Source organism: Carlito syrichta, unplaced genomic scaffold (genome assembly GCF_000164805.1).
Source record: "Carlito syrichta isolate Samal-C Ts95f unplaced genomic scaffold, Tarsius_syrichta-2.0.1 Scaffold56974, whole genome shotgun sequence".
Taxonomy (NCBI): Eukaryota; Metazoa; Chordata; class Mammalia; order Primates; family Tarsiidae; genus Carlito; species Carlito syrichta.
The window spans coordinates 463,117-474,102 of record NW_007001070.1 but is presented as its reverse complement, the minus strand read 5'-3'; the positions used below and the strand labels follow the sequence as shown (position 1 = coordinate 474,102).

At 48.4% G+C, this 10,986-nt stretch overlaps 1 protein-coding gene across 1 annotated transcript; it reads right to left on the bottom strand.

Annotated features, from left to right (window-relative positions):
- Positions 1-203: 203 nt before the first annotated feature.
- LOC103251293 (general transcription factor II-I-like) lies at positions 204-10,513 on the bottom strand. The gene is given in 3 exon segments (XM_021708187.1): positions 204-928; positions 10,130-10,459; positions 10,462-10,513. Coding segments are annotated over 3 exon segments (975 nt in total). The 3' UTR covers positions 204-335.
- Between the last annotated feature and the right edge of the window lie 473 nt (positions 10,514-10,986).

The window sequence follows — 10,986 nt, the reverse complement described above, 5'->3', positions numbered from 1 at the left end:
CCTGACTCTATGATTTTCTTGCTGTGTGAGTTAGGGAACCCCTGAACTTCAAGTTCGGCATTTATAAATAGTGAGAATATTGGCAATCACATAGGGTAACTGGGAAGCTATAAGTCTTCACGTGTTGAATTCAGAAGTTCATGTTTCTTAATCACAAAACGAATCCTTTTCTTCACAAGTAATATCCTTTCAAGGTAAGAAATGCCATAAGTAGATGGCCTTCTAAAAGGAATCCCTTCAGGAAGTCCTTCTACATAAAGATCTTCAACATGAGACTGGAAAAGAGGGTATGGGATCATCACCGGGCCTTTGGCTTTTATAGCTTGAGCATATTTTCATTCAAACAATTCTTCGACTTGTTTACATAGATCAGTGATTCGAGCATTCCATTTCTCAAAGTTGAACTCTCTCATTTTTTGCTTTCCAGCATTGGCAGTTTCCATAACTGGTGGCTGTGGCGGCTCATTGGTCTTTGGTCTCTTAGAAGGTGAAGAATAATCATCATCTTCTGCTGGTACTTCCATTTCTGTTCCTTCATTGCCCTCTGAAGAATGATGGCTTCCTTGAATGTTATATTGATAATAATCAGGATCTTCTGACTCTTCCTTTACTGTCACAGCTGCCATTTCCAGGGAAATGCCAGAATCTTCTGTGGGCTCAGTTTTCACTTTGACGGGGCCACAACTTCCATGTGGAGACAATATTGACCTGTCAGCAGCGGTTACCATCACGCAACCACCTAGATGCTTCTTTGGCTCTAGGAAGGGTCTCTTATTGATAAATGAAATCCCTGCTTTGTTCTCCAAAATCCGTTTCAGGGTTGCAAGATCATAATTTTCAGGGTGTTTAAAGGTAACCCCTTCTGGAAGCCCCTGCACTATCACAGCCAACTGGTCTCGTAGCATCTTCTCAAATGATACGGGAACTGGATTTTGAAGGGTGCAGGAAACAGCCAGAGGGGCGCCTTCTGAAATGGCGCCGAACACTGTAAAACCACACTAGACAGCAAAGGCCCTAGGTTCTGGCTTCTTCAGCATGGTTCCCCTAGTGCGTCCAATCATTTTCCATAATGTAGCTAGCTTTGTTAGATGTCCAATGGGCCTGCAATACGATGTCTGCCCACCCTGCTCCCAGGCTGCTCCTCCAATAAAACCTAGCGCTGCCCCTTCTGGCCACTGTCAGGCTAATAAATACAGCCCTCTCCCTGCAGTCTCTCTCTCTTGCTCTTCCTCGGTTACAGTCCCTTCCTGTAACTGCCCCTTTTAATAAATCTCTTGGTTCCAGCCGAGTGTGGAGTCGTTACTGGCGCCGAAGTCCTTTCATTGGTGCCGTGACTCGGATCAGGTGCTCTCCCGCCCTTATGCGGGTCTATCTTCGTAGGCGGGATCCCTGACCCGGCGCCGGTGGCCACTCCAGCCCTCCCGGACCTTCCCCACTGTTTTGAATGTGTGAGCTGCATCCACCAGCGATTGTTGGATAGGTAAGTTCCCCAGACATGGAAGCTTAAAACTTGCCCGGGACCACTGGGGGAAACTGACCGTTGATAGTCCAGCAGACCCTCCGGCCCCCAGGCAAGGGGGAATGCACCCCGCCTTGGCCTTCATGGCCACAGCAGACCCTGAAAGCTTCCTCTTCTCCTTTATCTATCTCAAACCCTGAAAACTCCCACGGCTGCCAGGCTGCAGCTAAAGGCTTTCTCTTCTTCTTTATCTTTCTCAAATCCTAAAAACTCCCATGCCTGCTAACCCACAGCAGTTTATTCTCTTTTCCTCTCTCCCTCCCCCTTAAGGGCTCCCACGACTGTCGGGCTGCAGCGGACTCCAGGGGTCCCACGTCTGCTAGCCCACAGCGGATTCTGGAGGGCTCCCACATCTGTTGGGTGATAGCGGACCTCGGAGGTTCCCATGCCTATTGCCCCACAGTATGTCCTGGTCGACCAGCAGGAATCTCGAATACCCTCTCACCCGCTGCTCGGTCAAGTGCTTTCAGTCTGTTCCTAAATTCCTTGCGCAAGGTGCCTTGACCTCTCGGTTCTCCAGGAGAACCCTGGTTGTGCCAAACCCCTGTGATGACAGGCTTTGCCACAACCACACTTCTTGGGCAATCGACTCTTCGGGGGATGCCTCACTTAGTCCACCTGTCCCACCATGGAAGGCTCGTCATCCCTGCCGGCTGATTCACCCCTTAAATGCCTCTTAAACAACCTCAACACACTTTCACTCACCCCCGATATCAAACCCAAACGCCTAATTCACCTTTGCACACAGGACTGGCCTACATATCCCTTAGACAACCAAAATCAGTGGCCCCTTCAGGGGTTCCTAAATCCCGATATTATATGGGACTTATACAATTTCTGTGAGCGCTCAAAACGGTGGGTAGAGATTCCCTATGTTCAGTCCTTTTCTCTCCTCTGTGAACATCCCCACCTTTGCCTCCACTGTAATCCCTCCAGCCTCCACCCCCAATTCAGGCTGGCATCCGCTGCCTCCTCCACAGCTTCCCTCCCTTCCACTGTTCCACAGGCGTCCATGCCTCCTCCTCCAGCTCCCGCTTCCCCCACTGCAGGCACTGCAAGTCCCACTCCTACTCCTACTCCCTCCTCCCCTGTCTCAGATTTTGACCCGGTGAACGAACCTCCCCTTACAGTCAGCTCCAGGCTCCCTTGCCCCCACCCTCCTCTTCAGCTACACCCACCTCTACTCCGGCAGCTTGATCCTTATACCCTCCCCTTCCAACGACTCCTCCGTGAAGCCCCCCGGTAACCCTATCCAAGGTTGCACTGACCTTCCTAGCCCCACTTTGCGAGGTGGTGGGGGCGGAGGGTATGGTTCGGGAACATGTCCCCTTCTCTATCTCAGACCTCTCACAAATAGAAAAATGTCTCGGATCATATACAACTAACCCTGCCACCTACATTAAAGAGTTTCAATACCTCATCCAGTCCTATAGCCTCACCTTTTATGATATCTATCTTATCTTCTCCAACACCCTACTTCCAGAGGAACATAGAAGAGTTTGGGAACAAGCTAGAACATATGCAGACAAAGTTCATCAAACCACCCCTGCTCACCCTCTTGGGGCAGTGGCGGTCCCAGACTAAGACCCAGGCTGGGATTACAACTCCTCTGCTGGTATCGAAGCTAGGGATCGTCTTTCTACTTGCCTCCTTTCTGGGTTGTGCAGGGCTGCATAAAAGACAGTTAACCTTGAAAAACTCCAGAAAGTCATTCAGGAAAAGGAGGAAAACCCCTCCAACTTCCTCAGCTGGCTCACCAGGGCGCTCCAACAATTTGCTAACATAGACCCTGAGACCCCTGATGGCCGGCAACTCCTAATGATGTATTTTTTTCTCCCAAAGCTATCCAGACATTAGGGCAAAGCTAAAAAAGCTTGATAGAGGCCCCCTCACTCCCCAACATGATGCTCTCACAGCCGTCTTTAAGGTGCTTCATAACTGGGACAAAAAGGCAAAAATATCAAATGCTGGCCCAGGCCCTCCACAGAACCAAGGTCAACTCCGGTGTCACCCGAGGTGGTGGCAACACCCAAAACCAGCGACAACCACCGGGACCCTGTTTCAAGTGTGGGCAATCAGGACATTAGGCATGAGGGTGCCCCAACCCTGGAGTACCCCAAAAACCATGTCCCAAATGTGGACAGGCGGGACATTGTGCAGTGGACTGCCCTGGTCCTCAAGGAGGGACTGAGTCAACCCCCCGTCCCGCTCTAGACCTGTTAGGCATGGCAGCAACCTTAGAATGACGGGACCTGGGGTCTCCCTGCCCAACACTAATCTCAAATCGTCGGGAATCCAGGGTCACTATAATGGTTGACAGGTGCCCCATCCATTTCCTCCTGGATACTGGAGCCACCCTTTCTGCCATACGGGAATTTTGGGGCCCAACTTCCCCGTCTAAGTCCCCTATAGTTGGGGTAGGGGGCCAGTACATCCTTCCACGCATAACTCCTACGGTTACATGCATCTTTGTAAACGTTCCCTTCACTCATTCCTTTTTGGTAATGCCTCAGTGTCCCGTACCTCTTATGGGCAGAGACATCTTGGCCAAGTTTCAGGCATCCATTACTTTTAACCCGAGTGCAGCCCTCAACAACTCTTCTCCGGCAACCCCATTCTTGGCCCTTCTAACTACCGATAACTCCGACTCCCTTCCTCCTTTGCCCTCTTCAATAGTAAATCCTCAAGTATGGGACGTAAACTCCCCCTCCCTAGTACACTGCCCCCCAGTCCACATTCAGCTTAAAAATCCTTCCGCTCATCCTAATCAACGACAATACTCTCTTCCTACCTCCAGTCTTCTAGGACTCCAACCTGTTATTAATTCTTTGTTACAAAAGGGGTATCTATGCTCCACTAACTCCCCATTCAACACCCCCATTTTAGTGGTACAAAAACCAAATGGCACTTACCACTTAGTGCAGGATCTAAGGCTCATTAAGGCCACTGTCTTCCCCATCCATTCGCTTGTCCCTAATCCCTATACCATCTTATCTTCAATTCCTCCAACCGCCACTCACTTCTTGGTCCTTGACCTTAAAGATGCATTCTTCACCATTCCTTTTGCAGCAGACTCACAAAACATCTTCGCGTTCATGTGGACTGATGCAGTATCTCGACACTCATAGCAACTCACTCGGACAGTCCTGCCACAAGGGTTTCAAGACAGCCCCTATCTCTTTGGTCAAACTCTAGCAACTGATCTCAAATCCCTCTCACTTGCCGAATCCACCCTTATTCAAAATGTGGACGACCTCCTTTTGTGTAGCCCTTCTTTAACTGACTCTCAAATGGACACTGCACTTACCCTTAACTTTCTAGCAAAAAAGGGGTATCGAGTATCCCCTCAAAAGGTCCAACTGTCTGCCACACATGTCACATATCTGGAGGTAGCCATCTCACACCAACAAAAGGCCATAACAACAGACCGAAAAGGCCTAATCCAATCCCTACATATACCCAAGACTAAAGAGGAAATCCAATCATTTTTGGGGCTGGCTGAGTACTTTCGGGCATGGATTCCCAACTTTGCCCTACTTGCAAAGCCACTCTATACTCTCATAAAGGGAAACCCCAGTGAACCACTCCTAACGCCCTCCTCCGTCAAACAACCTTTTATTGCCCTTCACCAAGCCCTCTTGAGGGCCCCCGCTCTCCATCTGCCAGATATACACTGACCTTTCATCTTATATGTCCACAAAAACAAAGGAGTGGCCTTGGGAGTCCTAGGGTAACTTTGTGGACAGACGTTCACCCCAGTGGCTTACCTCTCAAAGCAGTTGGACCACACCATTCAGGACTGGGCCCCTGTCTGTGAGCACTGTCCACTACCCATATGCTGGTGCGTGAATCAAAAAAACTCACCTTCGGAGCCCTTGTTACCGTGACCTCCCCCCACCATCTACAACACCTCCTAAGCTACAAAGGCCTTCAAACGCTACCCCCTGGTCAAGTCCTATCGCTCCTTGTCTTCTTTCTACAAGATCCCTCCATATCCTTTCAAATTTGTGCACCCCTAAACCCGGCCATGCTGCTCCCCTCTTCCACATCCCCACTAACCCATGACTGTGTAGAAACAGTAGAGGCCCTCCTTCCTTGTCCAGTTCATATCCAGGAGGGTCCCTTATCCTCCCCCTCCTATATCTGGTTTACTGATGGCAGCTCCTTCCTCCACAATGGGTCCCAAGTTGCCGGATACACTATCACCTCAGTTACAGAGATCATTGAGGCAAAACCTCTCCCACCAGGCACCACCAACCAACAGGCAGAACTTATAGCCACCACTCAAGCGTTTCAGTTAGTGGCTGGACACTCTCTCTCTCTTTACACTGATTCCAAATACGTTTTCCATATTCTCCTCTCCCACTTGGCCATTTGGAAGGAAAGGGGGCTATTTACCACCATGGGATCAGCAGTGGTTAATGCTAAGCTAATTTCTAACCTCCTCGCTGCCTCCTTGCTTCCCACTAGCATTGGCATTTCTCACTGCAAGGCCCACCAGCCTGATTCCTCACCCATCACTCAGGGAAACTCTAGGGCGGACAATGCAGCCTGGCAAGCAGCTTTAAAATCTGTCCCCATTTTGGCGACTGTTGCTCGCCTTAATCCAAACCACACACTCCCCACTGATTCTCTACCCTCAACTTCCCCCTCCATTTCAGACCTTATCCCATACCTATACTCAATCTTCCACACCAATCCCTCCATGCTGACGTCTTTCCTAACAGATTTTTACACTCTCAACCCCCAACATAAGAAACTTATAAAAACTATTACCTCACAATGTTCCATCTGCCAGCAAACCAACCCCAACACCCCTTTAAAACCAGGGACCTTTCCTACTCATCAGGCTCAGGGACAACTCCTAGGAGCAGACTGGCAGGTCGACTTCACTGTCATGCGCCCAGTCCACAACCTTAAATACCTCCTTGTCTTCATTGATACCTTTTCTGGGTGGGTAGAAGCATTCCTGACTTCAAATAAATGAGCAGCAACAGAAGAGACTATCCTTGCTAGCCATATCATTCCCAGGTTCAGTGTCCCCACATTCCTACAATCTGATAATGGACCCAAGTTCACTTCACGGGCGGTACAGTCTCTAACAACTGACCTCCACATTAATTGGCATTTTCACATTTCATACCACCCACAGTCATCTGGAAAAGTAGAGCGAACCAATCGGACCCTTAAAGACTTCCTCACCAAATTATCCCACGAACTCCATCAGAACTGGACCGCCCTCCTTCCTCTAGCCCTCTTCTGCTTATGAGTCCTCCCAAAAAAACCATCCCAACTCTCACCTTTTGAAGTAATATATGGCCGTCCAGCACTGCCTCCAGGAATTTCCACCTCAACCACCCTGGCACCCACTCACATGTTTTACCCCCTCTTGTCTTTCATTCATTCCCATATTTGGGAATATCAAAATCTTCTCTTACCTGTTTCACCCAGCAGTCAAATCCCACCTCCCCTTCTCCTGGGACAATGGGTCTATCTTTCTGACCCAGAGACAAGGTCTCTTTTAAACCCAAAGTGGTCCGAACCTCTTCAGGTAATTTTGTCAACTCCCATGACCTAAAAACTTATCACGGGCCAATGTCAGGTCACCCCATGAATTCACATCTCCCGTTTAAAACCTGCTACCCCTCCTTCCTCACGTCTCACCTATAATATTTGTCCACCTACTTACAGGTATACCTGCTCCAAGGTTCCAGACCAACCACTTAAACTTCGCCTGTCTCGACTCACCACTCATCCCAACCCAAATCCAAACCAACATCCTGGATACAACACAGGAAACCTGTAACCCTTGGCCCCTCTCCTTTCTTGGCCTGATCACCATCCTACTTACTATATTACTCATCTACTCAGCACCCACAAGCTGGTCATCTGTGGCAAAAATTCTGTTGGCCGTTACCTATCTCCTAATCGTCACAAGCTTTGTCCTTATCAAATGCCTTCTTTAGCTACCAAAATAACCCCTGGTCTTACCTTCAAAATCACTACCCTCTTCTTTCTGATCCTTCCATAAACTCAAACTTACCAACCTCACCCATATTATGTACCGGGTAACTTTTCTTGGGAAATAATAAATGCCTCTACACAAACTGTAGTCTCCACATACCTCGGACACGGGCAGCTGGTATTTAACTTTGATCTCTGCAAATTATGTCCCAGCCTGTCCATCGTCCCAGAGGGATGGGGAGGCTCCTCCACCAGAGGATGGGGATGTAGTTATGGCAGCCTGGAAGACGAAATTCAACTTAAAAACGTCAAATTCTATATCTGCCCTGACACGGGGGAACAACACAAACCCCAGCAGTTTCATTGCGCTACCTGGGGACGCGAAACCATAGCTCCATGGAAAGGCAACTCTGACCCTTACATATCAATTACAAGACTGCCTTCCACTTCTCCCTGTATACAACCCAAAACCTGTAATCCACTACAACTTATCATTACTCTGTGGGACGCTTTTAGCCTTCCAAAGGCATGGGACACTGGCAAAACGTGGGGCCTTCGACTGTACACTCCTGGAACAAATCCAGGTATGCTACTTACCGTCCAATGAAAGCCTATTCCATGCACACCCAATCCCATGGGATCACTGCGCAAAGTAATCCTACACAAACCCATACCCACGGGCTCAAAAATCCAACTCATAACTTCTTCCCCTCTCACCCCAAAAGGGGTGACAATCGTATCGCCCACCCTAAAAACCCCCCCATCCCCTTACCATCTGATCAGTTCCTTCACTTACTAATGGTGGTACACCATCTACTTAATATAACCCGCCCCTCTTTGGCAAAAGATTGCTGGTTATGCCTGAACCCACGACCTCCATATTACATGGGAGTTGGGGCAGTTTCTTCAGTGGGCAATGCAGAAACTAACATAAAAATACTTACCCTCACTGCGATACAAGATCAGCAATTATGTCCCCAGGGCACTCATCCCTCACTCACACTAGATGACTTCCAAGGACAAGGAACGTGTCTCTTCTCCTCAAAGTTTCCTATAGCTACATCACCCCTTCAATCGTCCTGCAACAACACTTCTCATATTAACATCACCATCTTCCATAATCAAACCATCCCCCGATTTGCCGTGGTCCACCCTACTACGTGGTTTGGCTGCACCCAAGGGATCACCCCATGCATCAGCTTACAGCATCTCAGTGACACAAAAGAACTGTGCATCTTGGTCCACATCCTACCCCAGGTATACATTTACAAAGGAACGGAAGGCAGACAACACCTCAAACTCTTTAACACCAACCGCTCAAAACGGGAACTGTTAGTCCCTTTACTAATGGGACTAGGCATTTGTGGAGCTACAGCCATAGGAACGACCTCTTTGGTTCTGGGTGACCAAAATCTTAAACAGCTCAGCACTCAAATTGACACTGATCTACGCCTACTAGAATCGAGTGTGTCTCAATTAGAACAACAGCTTGACCCTATCACTGAGGTAGTATTACAAAATAGACAAGGCCTAGACCTCCTTTTCTTAAAACAAGGAGGGCTATGTATAACCCTGGGAGAAGCCTGCTGTTTTTATGCCAACAAATCAGGGATAATAAGAGAAACTCTCGCTCAAGTAAGAGACAATATAGAACATCGAGAGTCACAAAATCAAGCCTATGGAAACTGGTATCAAACCCTCTTCTCATGGCCCCCCGGCTTACCACTCTAGTTTCGGCAGTAGCCGGCCCAGTAATCCTCCTCCTACTGGCTGTAACCCTAGGACCATGCATCATCAAATATCTCCTTACTTACATAAAAACCACTGTCTCAAATTTTTTTAATCAAAGCCTTAACCTCCTGTTACTTACTTACTTAATAGCTCCTTACTTAATAGCTACCAACCTGTTCCAGTAGAAAATCCGGAGCTATAACAACCAAACTTCTCATCTAATTTTTCCTCTTTAGATATGCTCTCTTCCAGGTTCTCTATCTACCTCCACAGTCTACTCCAAGACAGCTGGTTAGTACCGCCCTCGTGCCCACTGGAGGATTGGCCGGAACAAGTTTTTTCTACATCTACAAAAAACTTTCATGAAACTCTTGCCTTCAAAAATCTTCACCTTCAGTGCCTACCTCTGGACCCTATTCTGGCTGGTTCTGTGTCCTTCCTCCACCTCATCCCGCAATGCCCACATACAGCAGGAAGCAGCCAGAAGGAGTAATGATGCCCCTCTCCCAAATAAACAGAAAAGGTGGGAATGAAGGGTTCAGGAAACAGCCAGAGCGACACCTCCCAAAATGGCTCCGAACAAGGTAAAACCACACTAGACAACAAAGGCCCTAGGTTCCGGCTTCTTCAGCATAGTTCCCCTAGCATGCGTCCAATCATTTTCCATAATGTAGCTAACTTTGTTATACGTTCAATGGGCCTGCAACATGGCATCTGCTCACCCTGCTCCCAGGCCGCTCCTCCAATAAAATATAGCGCTGCCCCTTCTGGCTGCTGTCAGGCTAATAAATACAGCCCTCTCCCTGCAGTCTCTCTCTCTTGTCTTCCTCGGTCACAGTCCCTTCCTGTAACTACCCCTTTTAATAAATCTCTTGGTTCTGGCCGGGTGTGAAGTTGTTACTGGCGCCGAAGTCCTTTCAGATTTGCTTAAAGCTTTCCCATAGCAAAAGCAGAAATAGTCCTCAACTGTTTTTCTGAGTGTTTCAATTTCTACAGCATCTACACTCATTTGATTCCCCTGAGTTGTAGATTTCATTTTACGCATCTCTGCAGCCTTTTCTTCTTCTTCAACACAGTATTTTACAAAATCTTTTTGAAAATCCTTTCTGGTATTGACAAAAGCATGTCCTCTTTCGGTTCCAACAACAAACACATCCGTTTCATACACTGCAATGCAGGCCACTTTTGCCTTAGACTTGGCCAGTTCTTTACACATGGACTCAAGAGCAGACATGAGAAACGTCTCTCTGAGGACTCATCATCTTCAACGGGCAGGGTAGACATTGCCACTTGGGTCATGATCCCCGAGTGCAGCAGCCTCTGGGCAATGCCGGGACCGGGGTGGCGAAGAGAGACGAGGGTGGGCCACGCGTGCTGCGGCCGCTGCAGAGCAGCCTCGGCTGAGGAAGCTGTGAGGGGGCGGGAGGTGTGAGGGCGAGGGGCCCGTGCATCTCAGCCATGCTCCTGTCACCATCGCATGGCCACGGTGGCCGGGCCTCGCCTCTGAGTTGGTGTCCTCTGAGTTGGCAGTATTATTTTTTAGAGCTTTCTAGTGCTGCTATCTTTACCAACCATTCTCTTCTGGAATACAGAGAGCCACAAAGTAAAGAGAGTGTTTTAAATCCATTGACATGCAGTGAGCTCCAACTGCTAGATTTTAAGCATGAAGACAAAGGCTCTTTCTCCTTTTTTAAAAAAAAAATTTAATTTTTTTTTTTTGAGTTGAAGTCTCACTCTGTCACCCAGGCTGGAGTGTAGTGGCACGCTCACAG